Below are 16,440 nucleotides of genomic sequence, written 5' to 3' on the forward strand. Positions count from 1 at the left end.
AGCTAAAGAGACACACATGGTGCACCGCTGGAAAACCATGCCAGTGTATGACGCTGAGCTGCTCCTCAGTTTAATCTTTGTGGACAAACCAATCCACAAGATCTGGAACTATTCTCTAAACAGTCTGAATTCAACATGAAAGAGGGACTCTTAACTGGCCTTGGCCGTGCTGACCTCCTGTCTCGCAGGAACAGGCTCTTTTTGTTCCTCTAAAGGCTCCGATTCAAGAAACAGATGATGACACAGTTAATTGTTATCCCGCTACCCACCATTTAAGTGCCCTGGTTTTATCGACCATCAGTAAAGAGGTGTGTTTAGAGTCATTTCTATGGCTTTACTTGAGCTGCTTTATGGACTATTTGTTTGTTTTGTATAAAACCAAGTATGTTCAATACTATATGATGAAGTTGGGGCTGATTCCAATCCAACATCCGTATCGGGGCCGATATTGTTGAATGTATGTGTTAAAAGAGTAGCCAGAGCAATTTGTGCTTCTATAACTGTTTGTATGTTAAGCAAATAAATTGCTTTAAAAATACATTTAATTTTTCATAATTTTTGTATATTTTTAGCTCTTTTAATCAGAACTAGATTCCAACTGATGCTCAATTTTTGGGGCTGATGCTGATACTGACATTAGGAGTAAAACAATTTAAAAATTGATATGTCTGCCAATATGTAACTCAGGTCTATGTGAAATACATATTGGCCAAATCTTATCATGGATTAGTTGTCTCTGCAGTAAGCGTGATACATGGGAGGAACGCATGATTACACGTCCTAATATAAAATACAAAAACAAAAAAAAAACTGTGGAATATATTCTGTTTCCTAACCGATAGGTGATGGATCATTGTAGCTGGGCACCTGGTGAAGCTATTTGAAAGCCCATGATTGATAAAGCTAATGTCCTAACAAACCTATGTCAAAGCTAAAGCTTAGAGATAACGCCACTGAAAAAGCTTTATTAGGTCGCCTGCAACACTGATGCATCACAAAATGAAGAGAAAACAAACAGACTGTATTTCTGTCCATTACATTGGTTTTTTAATTAACCTGCATCAAAACTGACATAAATCTGCCGGACGGCGTACATTTAGTTAACACTAACGAGGGGAAATTAGGTCGAAGAGACACTGGAGTTTAGTGTAACATTATAGAGTTTTATGGAATAATTCATGTCATTAGTCAGAGAAAGGCTAAAGTGAATCCTTTATTTCTTCACAATGGAAAACTTGACCAATATCTGATCAAATATATTTTATATTTCCCTTTAATTTTCAGTGCATCCCCAATGTCCATTTATTTAATTTCATTATTGTGGCACCGTCTGTACTTTCATTGTCAATTGACTAAAAGAGCATTATAGGAGATAAGATTACAGCTCAACTTCCTTACTTTGCTACTTCACCAGGAACACTATGACAAAAAAAACAATTAAAATGTTCAATATATTCAAAGGTTCATGTCTAGCTTTGCACCATATCTACTGTAGGCTCATGAAAGGAGAGCTGGTCAGTTGCGCAGCTCAAGGCTGTTGACCAGCTGTGGTGGTGGCTGCTGGGTGGGGGGTAAGCCTGGACCTGTAATCGACAGGTCCAGGCTGCACACCAAGAGGCAAGACAAAAAACGCTTTGTGGTCCTGATATGAATCTCAATGCCCCTGTTTCTACACCTCCCCTCCTGGCCTCACCGTGGATATGTGAGCGAACAAAAACGATCTCCATGAGAAAATACGAGCTCGGGCACCCGGAGGCGACAGTGAATGGAGCAGCGACAGTGACAGCACCATAGTGACTGGAGCTAGTTGTCAGATTCTGTTCATGATGCACAACATAGATTTATTGCATTTGTCCGTTGTTTTAGCTCAAACAACAGATCAGATTGTATCATGAAACGGTTTAATTTCATTTCAAGATGGTTTTGTTTAAAGCATTTGGCTGACTGAACTAGACCCACCAGATGAGTAGCATGAGGTATTAAGCTCTTTTTTACAATGATACCCTTTAACAGTTGCTCTTGGATAAGCAAAATATTATACATGACTTTCTACTTCCTTCAGGAATCACTTCATGGTGATCAGATCTACATTTGCTTTGACGACGTGATGTAAAATGTGTTGTGGGATGTGAAAATCTTGAGTGGGAGGGGTTCTGTGGGTGTGTACCCCCTAAGTAGTCACAGATGCCAGCACAGTTGGAGAAGGAAGCGCCCGTCTCTCCTTCCGCGTTAGCCAAGGGAAACTCTGGTTTGGGCGTGGGCCCAAAAAGATGCGGAGCCAAAGACTGTGATACAAACAGGTCACATCTTCAGTACAAACACACAAACGTGCAGGCCAGAGGAAGCCATAATGTTTACGGTAAGTCCTGCACTGCGTCTATGAGTTTATATTGAGGTGTTCAAGGGTCAGGTTACTAAATGTGTACCTCCAGTGGCAGATATGTAGATATATGCGATTTTATTCGTTCAAGTTTTAAGATATCTTTTGATGATAATTTGTTTGTAGTGCTCATTACAAAAATTACAATCCAAAAAGGCAAAATCTCTTCTCATAAGGGTCATTCCATGCCAGCTCACCGAGGGCCTCCCAGTTAATGTCATGGATTTTCATGAAAAATCATGTTGAAACTTCTATTATGTGTATTTGTGTACTGTATGTGTGAGGAATTAAGATTAATATTTTGTCAAGACACAGAGAACAGGATGACATAATCAAGTATGCAACAAATCAGGCCATTTCGAGATGAAACTTGCAAATTTCCAGAGTCTAATGAAAAACGGGCTCAATTGGTATCACACAGATAGAAAACCTTGACGTCGACACAGTACAAATATCTACATATGGAGTAAAACCACTGAACGTAACATAAAAAGTCAAGGAGTAATAAAAAAATCACTTTTGATTTGTTTTTTTTATATATATATATATGCAATGAATGTCAACACTTTCACAAACAAAAGTTTCAAGGAAATTAAAATAGGGTCAAAATGACCCAAAATGTGGGTTTTTCTGAAGCTATATTTAGCAAGATCTGTGGCACTAAGTTTTTTAAGCAGGACCAAATAACTTGTAGATGTGACAGAACTACATTAATCCTACACAGAAACAACATTTTGTTGAAAGAAAGTGAAAACTAGTGGAGATATGAATTTTTGAAAATTACAGATTCTTCATTCTGGAAAAAAAAAAAAAAAAGAGTTGACTTCCTGTTATTAATTCGATTACCGCAGCCATACAGCAACAACTATTTAAATGAAAACATGTTGCCAAGTTTCCTTAGTGTCTCTTGGATGTTGGGGACAAATTTCAACCCAATCTACTGAAAAAAAAGCACTTGGTGATGTTTACAACACATATACAAAGAATTACAAACATGCTTACATTTAGCTCTGAGAGTTTTTGGAGTCTGGCTATAGGATTATACATGATCCCATGAATTTAATAGAAGTTTCAACTTGAATTTCTTTGACAAAATCCATGACATGAACTGGGAAAAGTTCTGGATTTTGAGTGAGTTGGCATGGAGTGACCCATATGTTAATGGGTTTTCAACTTGAATAATGTGATGCAAAGGAAACACCACACTAGTCCTCATGTAAGCCGTTTCCATTGCTACAGCACTATTCATGCACGCAGGCAAGATTCTCTGCTTGAAGGTGATGCTGTTCTTGGCCTTGAACTTCCAACTCCTGTCACGTGTTTGCCAGCATAATAGCAGCCGCGCTTCTGATCGAGGTATTTCAAAAGCTGCCTCTTGAAAATGAGGAACGCTTGAATTTCAAGCAAAAAGATGAGCTGACCCGTAGTTTTCAAACCGCAGGCGCTCTGAGGAAAGTAAAGCACAACGCTCCAAAGAAAAGGACTGATTTTGGTTTATACTGGCCTGTTTACCATTCAGTGATCATGCCACAGCTTGCCCACATTTATATTTTATACTAAATCACTTTGAGCATCCCTGGTCTGGATTAGGATTTCCACATTATTACTGTCACATTACTGTTCGGACTGCCACTGGGCTCGAGTTTTCCCAGAAAAATGAAGGTCGAATTATGGCACAATGGAAGTTTGTCTGCCATCGCACAACCAAAACAGAAAGAAGCATTGTTTTCGGTGCTATCCTCAGCTAATGATGGAACAACTGGGGGAAACTTGGAAACTACGCTGCAGAAGAAAAGGATCCAGTTAACGGAGGAGGCAAAGAAGAAGAATAGGGAGAGTGATGGAAACCGAGGTAAAACAAGAGTGAACAACGGGCATTCACTCAATGGAGAGCACCTGTGTTGTGTCTAAGTCTGCTCCCCCATTAATATGATGTTCCCCCACCGAGACTTGTGAGGGTTCAATGCTGGCAAAGCCTGCCTGCTAATCAATACAACCCGGTGTTTTACTTTGACCTTTTCCTCGCACTTGACGGATGCTACGTCAAATTAGGATTTGTATGGTTGCTTTTTAAACAGTGGCGAGGCTGCTAGCAGTAGCCATGTTGCTAACGCTTGTAAAGCAGCGCCAACTGTAATACCACAGGGAAACACTAGGAACACGTAGTGTTGAAAAGTTGTCTATTTCTGTTTTAATGAGAGCACATCAATCAAGGGGCCAATCAGAGGCGTGGCCAGAGGGGAGGCCAGGGGCGGCACAATTTTCTCAGAAAGTGATCAGTCTTGGTGTGCTTGTGAATGGATCACCAGTCCTCGTAGCTCGGCTGTGCAAGCAGCTTATTAAAAAAACATCCTTACGCTTAGCGACCTCTAGTGGTCATAGTTGTGTTATATGTATGAGCAAAGGAGGAAGTCACGAAGTCAAGACGTACTGTAAAAAGCAAAAAAGTCAAATTATGGAAGTGGCTTAGGTGGTTAACAAATGGGTTACGGCCTGGGCCACAGTTTTCTGTCCGAGCCCGACCAAGTTTGAGAGGGTAGCACCCGACAGGCGTCCTCTTATTTACGTCCGCACCTGACTCAAGCGTGATGCAGTTAATGCTTGCCTTTTATTACCATGATTACAAACATGTACAGTGTAGATGACCGTGAAAGGGCATCGTTCTACTCACAGACATAGACATAAAATAACACTATATTTTCTCTAAAAGAACTTGAAAACACAACGTTATTTGATATGACCAAATGTGGAGATCATTCTTACATCTCGGCCCTGCAGGTTCTGGTATCCATGCTCTACTGTTCGTATGTCGTATAAATCGAAAGTGTAAGTTGTTTTGGGAATCTTTGGCAAATGACCTGTTCAGTCTTTTTGGTATGACAATTAGGGGTGTAACAATACACAAACATCACGGTTCGATACGTACCTCGGTTTTGAGGTCACGGTTCGGTTCATTTTCGGTACAGTACGGGAACAAAATGCAAAACATAAATTTGCTTGTTGTTTATTCGGAACTTTGTAAACCAACAATTTATTGTAACATTATACAAAATATGAAAATAAAATAAAAAATAGAATACTGTTGTAAAGTGCTGCCTGGTAATAAGTTAAATAAATTACTGTCACTGTCTCCTTAAGTCCCTCTGCCAGGTTTGCACTGGTGTGTTGTTCATACGGGCTGAGTTGCAGGGAGAGGCTGCTTGATTGCCAAAGTCAGCTGCGTTTGCACTAAGGTCATTTTTTTTTCTTGTAGCAGTGATATTCACACTCGGGTGGTGCTGTTTCAAGTGCCGCGGCACAACGCAGAAATTCAGCCGAATTTAGCACAGAGCAGACAGGAAGTCTGACACGAAACAACAACAATACATCCGGTTGAGTTTCAAAATAAAACACTCCGTGTTGATACAAGTACAGAAACCTCAAAAAAGAGACAAATACGCGCTCTTCTTCTAATCCTTCAGTCGGGAACACTTTGTGTTGTTATGTTTATAACACGTATAACTGCAGTCGTGTGTGATTATGTAATCATCACGGGAATTGTTTCGGTTTCGTTTCTCCAGCTGTTCGGCGGAACTGCGCCGTGCCGGACTCGTCTTTCTCCGTTGCAATATGTAACCAGCAAGCCGAAGTGTTCCCAAGCAGGAGACTTAAGCGACAAGGGAGGGTCTTCAAGCTCTGGTTTCGCGCTAGCGTTAGCCATGATGTAAACGGGCTGCACGTGTAGCTGCAGGCAGAAAATAAACACACGCAACTTCTGCTGTGGAAACTCACCCGTGCACAGCCCTGTACCGAACCGAACGTCCTGTACCGAAACAATTCAATACGAATACACGTATTGTTACACCCCTAATGACAATGTGTTGTGGATATCTGAACATGCCTAAAGCTCTGGAGCCCTTTTCTAAAGTGAATATTTCTTGTGTCAGTCAAACAACCACAGAGACACAGAATAACCCCTCTGAATTCTCACAGTGCATATCTATGAATCAACCCCACCTTACAACTGGCAATCTTGGCGAACCACCATGCTACTTTATATGTTTATATTCCAGTTTCTGAATCAACAGGTCCTTCTTTTCCTGACTGATGACAGCCATACTACAACCTAAGCTGCCCCCGTAGCTCTGATGCCTAAGCTTACATTTCCTGGACTATCTTCTGCAGCTGAAAATGAAAGTCTGCTCTGCAACTAATGTCACACAAATGTGACTCCGCTGGGAACTGAAGAGAGATTATAAAAAGTAATCCACAGCAACAAAGAAGACTGTTTTCTAGGGATCAAAAATACTTATATGAGTGGAGAGTTGATTGCATGTCAGCCACATGTCACTGTACAGGTTGTATAGACTGTGCATCCTGAAGGCATCACCAAGTTTTGGTGCCTCTGGACTTTGCATCAAACCAGTGGTTCAGAGCTCTGTGTTCATCAAACCTGCGGTCTGGCAACAGTTCAACTCTCACACCGTCATTTCTGACCATGTCTCCTACCTTGGTCGCTGCATCCTGCACGCGGGGATTCCTCAAAGTCCTGGTCGTCAGGACTTTTCCGTTTCTTCGACATTTGCTGCTCCCTGCTCGAGTGATGGATCTACCCACCGCTGAGTCGATATCTGCTGATAACGTGAGACACCTTCAACCAGCGGGGTACACAACACATACAACAGTCTGCGGGAGGCGAGAGGAGGAGAAATACGAATAAATCTCAGTCCCATTCATTCAGATCTCTTCTCTGGTTGTCCTCTTCCCGGCGTGCTGTGTGCGCAAAGTTACCATGTGCTGGCCAGCCGAGCATCTGGAGACGCGGCGAGGCATGGAGCCGGTCTCCTCCTGATTCCAACCGTAATCGGACAAGATGCTGATGTTTCCTCCGCGGACGCTCCGGGGCTTACTCCTCCTGACAGATGAGAAATATTTGCAGCTGAAGTGATTTGTCGATCACGTGCGTGGCGGATTATGCTTGAACGCCGCTCGGATGGATATTACGCACTCGAGGCAACTTGTTGATCTTCATCATAAAAGTGGTTTTCGTCAGTCCGGATGCCTTTTTGTTTCTTTTTGTAAAGTCAATTCATACTTTGGACGTTGTGTGTGGTGTTTTACTGGAACGGTACCCGGCGACGTCAGACTACAAGTCTAATCAGGCACGGATGACGCACAGCCGACACAACGGGAACTCTCGGCTATCTTGAAGAGTATAGACCAATGTAAACGGAGATTGTCTGGACGTGGTCGAGCGCACCAAAGCGTGCGTCCCTTTGGCGACATGTGAGCTGCACACTAAGTCGCGGGTAGAAAATGCTCTGTGGAGGAGGAGGAGAGGATTCCTGGAGACACAGAAGTGCAGAAGTGGTGTCGGGGGGGCGCGCAGCAGCTGTAGTACAATACCTTCTCTTTTACAACCCCGCCAGTCCAGCGACGAGGAGAAAACACTCTGTTTGTCCGTGACACTTCTTGCGCAAAACCGCCAAATCCAAGTGCCGGAGTGACACAGAACGAACAAACACGCATTGTGTAGTGAGGACCAGTCTTTGCTTTCACTTCAGGACCCACAGAGCAACTTGAGAATAAGCTGTGAATAAATGCAGCAGAGAGGGAGAGTAGCGGTGTGGCTGCGCGCACTACAGAGGAGGCAGTGACGCCACCGGTCTGGCTTTTTACAAATTGCTTGATGGTAGTTTTCCCCTCCGGTCTGCTCGGCTCTGAATGCCAGAGAATTAGAAGAAAAAAAAGAGTCAGCTCTCTGCTTTCAGAAGTCACTCACTTCTACTTTCACACATTCAGCCTCCTCTCAGGAGGGTCACAGATGGGTTCCTGACACCAGTTGAGCAAGGGCACCCCCCCTCCCTCCTCACCTTCCTCACCTCCTCCTCCTCCTCCTCCTCCTCTTTTCATTCTCTCATATGCTGATTTATTTATGAACACTCCCGGGTCAGGGGATCATATTCCATTTACTACATCTGGTTTAGATTTCCAGTGCAGCACCTATACTGTGTCTTGGATGTCAGAGCGAGTACCTTTTTTTTTTTTTTTTGTGCGTCTGTGCGCACATCCGCGGCGGGTTTTCTTGCAAAGAGCTACGCTTGCATTCGTGCCAGTGACGCTGGTATTTCGTGGTATTTTCTGAAAGCAAACACGCCTCTCTCTCTCTCTCTCTCTCTCTCTCTCTCTCTCTCTCTCTCTCCCCCTCGCGCTCTCTCTCCCCCCCTCCCCTCCCTCATTCACTGCAGCTACTGACGTCAAGACATGCTTGCGTCAATGCTCCCTGCTTTGACAGAGAGCTTTTTTTTTCACTGGGATCATAATGGGATTATTAGGCTTAGAGAAATACCCTGCCTTCGTGGCTTTTTAGATTTTTTTTGAATGTTTTTTTTTTATAGATGGGCCATTATCTTTTCTTTCTTTAAATATTATTTCATTTAATAAGAAAAGGAAACAGGACATATAATTGGCTCATCATAAGGACTGAATGAGTGTGTATCCTTCCACAATATGATGATGATGCTTTTTCCCTCCAATTTTTCCATAGTTTATAGCAGCAGTGGCCATTAAGATCCTACATGTATCCATTCTTGAGTGCTTATTGACCCAAATTTGCACAAAACTGTGTTTATTTAACACTAATACTCAGTTTTAATATCTTTATATATATTAAACATATATTAAGCGTACAGGCAGAGGCTGGGCTGACATGACAGTGAGACCTCAGGGTAGCAGCAGTCACTTGTGTATTTGATTTAGCGGATTAGATGTCTGTTCCTTCCTGTCAGTCTGCGGTTGCTGCTTGTACAAGTGGGAGGATGTCATGATGTCCTCGTGCACTGACCTTGATCTTCGGGGCTGAATGGGCTCTTGTGTCTGCTGACTGGCCTCACCTCACATAACGCCTTTCTATTCACTTTCTCAGCTCAACCACTCCGCGCTTCCTGTCAGTCTGTGTCTTCATATTGAAATACATGCTGCACATTTACACACACTCATGGATCATTTTAAAAAGGGACACAAAGGTCATAATTTCACATTAAAATATCCTCTTAGAATCTGGCAAGAAATGACAAAAATTATACCTTTCTTGCCTCGAAACATTAAACATACTTGTGACTTTGTTCCGTAACATTTTAAAGGACAGTGGTTGTTCTGTGTTCTACTGAAACGTCCGGCAGGACTTGGGGACAGGATTGTTGCCTTTAACTCAAGGTCAAGTCTTTGAGCTAACATGTAGGTCATTTTGCAGTTGACTACTGAAGATTCATCCACAGCCAACTCTTGTTTAGCATAAGACATCAGGAAGGTCTGATGAAATACATACACTGATTTAAAGGTGCACTATGTAGTTTTGGGGAAGATATTTTAATCAATTCATCGAATGATTTTTTATGTCTAAACAAACTGAATAAACAAACTGACCTTAAAGGGCATCAACTTTGTTTATATGTGGCGGACCCTGCCACCTTTCTAGGTTCAATGATGGGACCTTATTTTCCTCTGAGAAGCGGAGGTATAACTGAGCCGCAACAGAAGCGAGATGACCTGTGTGTAAGCATCAGCCAGCAGTGTGGGACAGGGGTGTGTTGGTCTGATGGCGTTCACAGTCCCTGCCAACATATATTAAAGTTACAGCCCTGAAAATTCCTATGGTACAGGAGGATGTTTGTGAGGATACTGAGGAGTATTTGTTTGTTTTAAGAATGGAGAGAGAAAAGAGTTTAATTGATTCAGAGATGTGAAGCTGGTCTGAGGGGTTCAGAGATTTTCATGCAGCCAAGCAGTGTACAGTACCAGTTTAATTCTGTTTAGTATCTGGTTACATTATGTGCAGTTTATTGGTTGTTAAGCTTAGTATTAGGGCCATGGTCGTAGTTGACGGTTGAGGATTAGATTTAGATTGCAGTGAAGGATGCAGGAACTGTAGATTCAATAAACTCCCCAAAGTGATCTGGTTCTGCTGCGACAGAGGCTCTGTAGAACTTCTGAAGTTTCTCATTTGATAATGCAGATGTGGCTGAGCAGATGTGCAGCGAACCCTCAATTTACAGATACAGTAGCAGGATGAAGACAAGATCGTACCATTTTGATTTAGAATACGTTGTTGGTCACAAATTATTATAAGTTGCTATAGTTTTTAGTTAATAATGTAAAAATTCTGTTGTGAATCCATTTTACTGAGCTAACCTTGGATTGTTGTCAAAGCGTCAGCTCAGTAACTGAGGTCAAACAGGAAAAACAGAGTGTGATACGCTCAAAGGTCATTTTCATGTCATGCCAGTACGAACAAGACTTAATACATTTCTCTCACCTTATTAACAAAATGCATGTCTGGGCTCGTGCTATGACAGGATGGCGCTAAATAGATCGTGCATACTGACTGTGGGGTAAAGCTGAGTGCAGCTGTGTAATTTTAATAATTAATATAAAATAGCGTTGTAAATTAAAACACTATTAATCATATTTATCCTTATTAAAATAGAAATGTGACTCAGAGTGATTTGGACCCACTGAACCACTGGAACAAGCAGATACTAAATGCATAGTGTGATGGCAAAAGTGCTAATGACATGTTACGTGTATATATTTAAAACACATGGGGAACTCACGCGGTTCAAGTGAGTATGACTTAAGTTGTGTCACCGATGTCCTGAAGGAGAAAACTGCCTTCATGTCAGGGAGGTGTGAATGGAAACAGGGTGAGAGGGTAAAAGTTGAGTGTTGGTCTCTGGGGTTTCTCACCCTGATGTCCCAACTCTGTAGTCTATACAGTCCCTGCAGTCAACGCCCTCCCCCCTTCAGATGTACAGGGATGTAATTCCTCACCCGTGTGTGCAAAATGCTCTCAGTGTTCTACTCTCACAAAGGGAGCAGGAGGATCGGCTGAGTTAACTCAAACTTTTGATGCATATTTTGAAGGTAAAGTCATTTTAACACCATACAAAACAGTCATAACCTAGTCCACCTGTGCACCGAACCAACATCATAGAACCAGCGGCAACAAAGGCTGCCACATGTTGCCTGTGGCTCAGCCAAAAAGCTGCACTTGAACACACTGCAAAGACAACCACCAACGGCCAACCAGCTCATACATTCTGCGCCTGCGTGGGAGGTAATACCTCTCCACACCACCAGATGGTGCTAGGGAAACTGGAAGACTCCGGATTGTGGATATACCACCAGCATTTTTTGACACCACTCGCTTATATAGCCACTTTTAATTAAGAATGTAGCTGATAAAAAAAGTTGCAAATGGTACTGACGATGAGTAAATGGGTAAAATCATGGATACCACAGCGACAGTCTGAAGGGGCTTCCTTTCTTTTTCCGTTTCTCTTCTCTCTCTTGATTTTCTTAACTGAACAGCCAGTCAGAGTGATTTCTCTCAGAGACGGGCTCTGCCGCCAATTCAACATGCTCCAAAATGGCTGCCAACGAGGGCCCACGGAGCGAAAACACAGCAAAAACTGGGGCCACAGATGCTTATTTATGGCCCCAAGATTGATCAATGACCGACCATTGGCCTGGTGTGTCAGGGCCCTTGGTTTATTATTCAGCGAAACAGATGATTTGCACTTAACATATTGAGATTGCTTTAGAAATTATGGAAATTCTATCAAGAATGGCTAATGAGATTTGAATTATACTATTAACCAAATTGTATTTCCAATGGAACCAATGTACACTAAAATCCTGTCCCTTATGTTGCCGTGGTCCTCCACTGGACCTGACGTTATGATCTACTTGTGCAGATATATATTAAATATACCAATTGGAGGATAGTCAGTAACTAGATACTGTGTATAAAGATGAAATGCATGGGCCAGAGTAAACCACAACAGAGCAGTGGAGTGTGCAATGAGCAACAGGAAGTAAAGCACATTCAAGAATGTCATGTAGATTGTCGCAAAAACAGCCATTTAAGAGACATCAACATGTTTTTAAAGACACAAAAGTTGTGTAGCATCTGCATAGCAGAGTACTGAAATGACATTTTATTTCATTTTTTAAATAATCTGGAACATAAAATCTCAAACAACATCGTCGTGGTACAAAAAGCCCGATTTATCTATTTACATGTTACTCCTCAAGTACTTTCTCATTTACACTATAAACATTTAAAATCATTTAACATGTTTCAACTGTACATATTTTTCATACTGCTGTGAATATCATGGAGTATTGCTTAATATAAGCATGTTAATAATGGATTTTGGTTCACAAAATGAAAATGAAAAAGAAAAAGAAAATACATGTTTCCTGCTATGCTGCACAAAACATATGAAGGAAAAAATATGCCAAAAATAACAATAAACATATTTATGTTTTTGTTTCTGAGTAAAAAAAAAAAGTCATTTCTAAGTAATTAACTGAAACCAAAGCACATTTTTAAAGCGATTTAGAACTCGAAGTCTTGGTTGCTTCGTCTTGGATTGCGAAGATTAAATTTTCGGTTGATTCTCCCTTTAAGTCACAGCAGATTAAACATCCTCCAGGCAACATTTCATGGTCGTCTCCAAGCTTCCATCAGAGGGACGGAGGTGTCACAGGAGTCCAGGCTGAAGGTAGCCGTCCGTGTGGAGAGGTGTCGTACTCGTGCACCTCTGTGGCTGTGCCGCTGTCGTACATGGGAGAGCCAGAGGAGGGCACTGCGACTGAGGGAGACAGGCCGGGGTAGTGGCTGCTGGACCCTCGGAGGAACTGTGAGCTCAGACTGTTGTTCGTCCCCCCGTTCTGGGACATGGGAGTCAGGGGCGAGTTACTCACAGACCACAGGCTGGTGTACTGACTGTAGGGAGGCATGGAGAGAAACAAACTAATTAATGATCGCGTCTCACGTCTTTGACGTGTGTTGAGTCTGAGATATATTTATAAGTTACATTAGATAACCCTCACCCTGTCAGTCATATTCCTTATCTGTGTTTACTGTGTGTTTTGTCTCTTTTTTGACAAATGAATTACACTTTAAATACCAGTGAAGGGAGGGAGAGCCTGAAACTTTATATACTAAATGAAGTTTTTTGTTTTATGGCGAGTGGCAACCAGCGTTAAGGTCCATTACCACCACATACCATGACAAAGCGAGAACAGGAAGAAATGATAATGGTTTAAGAGGTGCTGGATTATTTACCTGATATTATCATGTGTATTTTGAACACAATATCAATATTTCATTTTTAAATATCACATCGTGACACCCCTGAGGTGGACAATTAAGAAGAAATACAGTTTTTATTGTAAAGTTGCGACTGATAATGCTTAATCAGAAAGTAAATGGTTAATAAATACTGTGTAGTTCATCCATCAACTTTATCTGGATGCCACAACGTTATTTATTCCTTTTCTGAGTTGTACTTTTATGTGTTGAGTTGATGCAATAAAACTAAACAAAGAGGAAGAACACAAACCTGGAGTTGCTACCAGAGGTGGAGTTGTGGGCCACTGGCATCATGCTGGTGTGTGTTGGCATCTGTAGACCGGACCAGTTATCGTGGCTCGAGAGCATGGACAGACAGGCTGACGAGTTATCGGAGTAACTGACTACAACACAAACAGAAGCACATGGGTTTAATATATTGGTCAGAAATCAAAGTATGTATCACTGCATCTGTTGTTCTCTCAGTATGATTCATTATGACAGTTAAAGGTGTGAATATTCCCTCCATACATTCCTCGTCTGAAGCCCAAACATTTACAGCTTCTGTGGCTCCACTCACACAAAAGCCAGAGGAATGCAAAGCATCCCCTGCTCAGCCACGTTTGTTTGAGTTTCTTGTTAATAGCCGGGGAGGAAGTGGTGTAATTCCTGGATGTATGAAGGTAAAAGGTGGAGGAGGACACTCACTGGGCGAGTTGGTCCGATGGGCGTAGGGACTGGTGTAGGGGGCAGAGCGGTGGTTCCTCAGGGTGGAGTAACGCTCACAGCCGTGGGATGGAGAGAGGGAGATGGGACTGCCAAACTGGCTGTGAGGACTGGCAGGAGGAATAAACCAACCACCTACTGGCTCCACAGATGAGAAGAGACAAAATGAAGCCAAGTGAGCGGCACAAAGTGTGACATGAAGTCAGATGAATTAATAAACAAAGTAATACTTACACTGAGAGTAAGTTGACTGCTGGTTTTCATTCACATCTTCTCTTATATCTTTGGTGTCAGTTCTGAAAAAATGAAATGATTGATCATATAATTGAACCCATAAACTGTTATATGTCTTAAAGACATCTATAAAATGTGTTCTTACCTCTCCTTTGCATCTAGGAAGGCCTTGGCAAAAGGGTTGTACTTTATCTTAAGAGCAGTTACCTAAAATCCAAACAACAACAACAAACATTAGAATTGTGGTTTGCCACTAATACAAATCAGAACAAGTAACCGTTTGTAACAAGTGTACAAATCATATACTTAACTACTGAATGACTCATTTTGAACTAATGCTGGGTGTATCATGAATTCTAGTTGCTGTGTGATTAGGTCACACTTAACAGAGCATCAGTTACACAATGTTAATTCACAGTTACTACATGCACATAAATCTAATTATCATCAGTCACACATTAGTTAATCATCACTTTATTATATGATTTGTGCCCGTATCATGAAGTAAATGCTGTGCGTAAATTCCGTGCGTAAATTACGCACACATTTTGCGCACAAAGCAGAAAGAATACTGTTCCTTACTCTACTGTTATTTATTTATTTATTTTTCCAATATTAGTTTTTAAGCTGAGTTTCACACGCACACACACACACACACACACACAAAATGCATTGCCCACCTCTTCGTTTTGGTATGCGGTTACTGCAATGAACTGTGTCTCCGGGAAAGCGTGGCTGGTGATCATCCTCCTCGGGCCTCCAACCCGCACAATGTGGATGCGTGGCTCGTACTTGTGTAAGGAATTTAACATTATCTGGAAAAAACAACACGAAGATTATGAAGCATTTTCACATGAATTACATTTTGAAATCAAAGCATGGATTTCAGAAAAAACTTGATTATTATTATTTTTTTTATCTTGAAGACAAAAAATAAACGACAAAGGTAAAATATCGAGCCTTACCTGACCTCCTCCGTTGAGTTTATTGGTGAGTTTGACTTTACTAAAGGAGACGGGAGCCTTCATCCAGTGCGCCCCGAAGTTTGGAGAGTCCGGGTGGATGTACACGCAGCTGGGAGTTTGGGGCTCAGGTTTGCCACCAGGGACCCACTCCCCGTTCACATACTTCCACCTGTGGTTGTCCGCAGATACGAAGTCCAGCAGGACAGAATACATGGCGTTCGGGTCCAATCCAGACACGTTCACCTTCAGCACCGGAAACATGCGCCTTAATAAAAGAATGAAAGAAATTAACTGTATTATTATTTATATTTATTTTGATCTATCTATCTAAAGGCTACTGTTATGGTGCATTCAAGCTCACCTGCCATTCTTTGTAACTATCATTTCATTTGTAAGATCCTTAAATTTTTGCCACAGCTCGTTCTCATCCAGGGACACTTTCAGCTCTCTCTCCGTGGGGTCGCCCTTCTCGCTGCCGGCCTGCAGCTCACTCTCCACCGCGCTGAGGAGGTGGTCCACCCGGTACTGACTGGCCTTCCCGGGACACTCTCCGGCGCCTGTGGCCATCCTGTCCAACAGCTCCAGGGCTGAATAGTTGTAATAACAGGGCTTATACAAATGAAATCTGCTCCAGGATGTCTCGTCGTGCCTCCACTCAGACAAGCGGTCATCTGAGGCCGTCACAGACAGCTCTTGAATATATAGTCCGAAGAGGAGCTCCATGTCGGGATGGGTGTTTGGAGCAGACATGGTTGGCTCATCTCCTCTTTGATGTTTGCGGGCTTGACACCGATTGGCTGGGAGCGGCCATATCACCGAGGCCCACAGGATGGCAGCGTTTTGAATAAAGCACTTACACCTACTTTATTACATCAACCTGTAAATATTGACACTTAGATCAAAGCCACACCTGCAGAATCCTGCAAACCCCTCCAGGCTGACCATGGTTGGTCTTCAGTCCCAGGAGGCATTTTCGCTTCAGATTTAGTTCTGATCTCTTGAACTTTTCATGAGAA

At 42.3% G+C, this 16,440-nt stretch overlaps 2 protein-coding genes across 5 annotated transcripts in view; both read right to left on the reverse strand.

Moving 5' to 3' along the window:
• Positions 1-8,092, reverse strand: part of pde10a (phosphodiesterase 10A) — a 67,794-nt gene extending 59,702 nt beyond the window's left edge. For 2 of the 4 annotated variants that reach the window (XR_014624309.1, XM_084376038.1), the window contains exon 1: positions 6,869-8,092. Coding sequence is in view for 3 of the 4 variants with exons in the window: in XM_084376038.1 (XP_084232164.1) it covers positions 6,869-6,941 (73 nt within the window). In the remaining variant the exon portion in view is untranslated. The remainder of the gene's footprint in view (positions 1-6,868) is intronic. The other 2 variants (XM_084376033.1, XM_084376034.1) reach the window with 2 other exon arrangements.
• Positions 8,093-12,040: 3,948 nt separating this feature from the next.
• tbxtb (T-box transcription factor Tb) lies at positions 12,041-16,064 on the reverse strand. Its single transcript, XM_084375141.1, has 8 exons — positions 15,786-16,064; positions 15,425-15,689; positions 15,140-15,274; positions 14,605-14,666; positions 14,460-14,521; positions 14,208-14,363; positions 13,771-13,903; positions 12,041-13,151 (listed from the first exon to the last, which is right to left on the reverse strand). The coding sequence occupies exons 1-8, from the start codon at positions 15,989-15,991 to the stop codon at positions 12,890-12,892; spliced, it is 1,281 nt and encodes a 426-aa protein (XP_084231267.1). The 5' UTR covers positions 15,992-16,064; the 3' UTR covers positions 12,041-12,889.
• Between the last annotated feature and the right edge of the window lie 376 nt (positions 16,065-16,440).

Source organism: Pagrus pagrus (assembly GCF_965226575.1).
Source record: "Pagrus pagrus genome assembly, chromosome: 15".
In the NCBI taxonomy this organism is placed as follows: Eukaryota; Metazoa; Chordata; class Actinopteri; order Spariformes; family Sparidae; genus Pagrus; species Pagrus pagrus.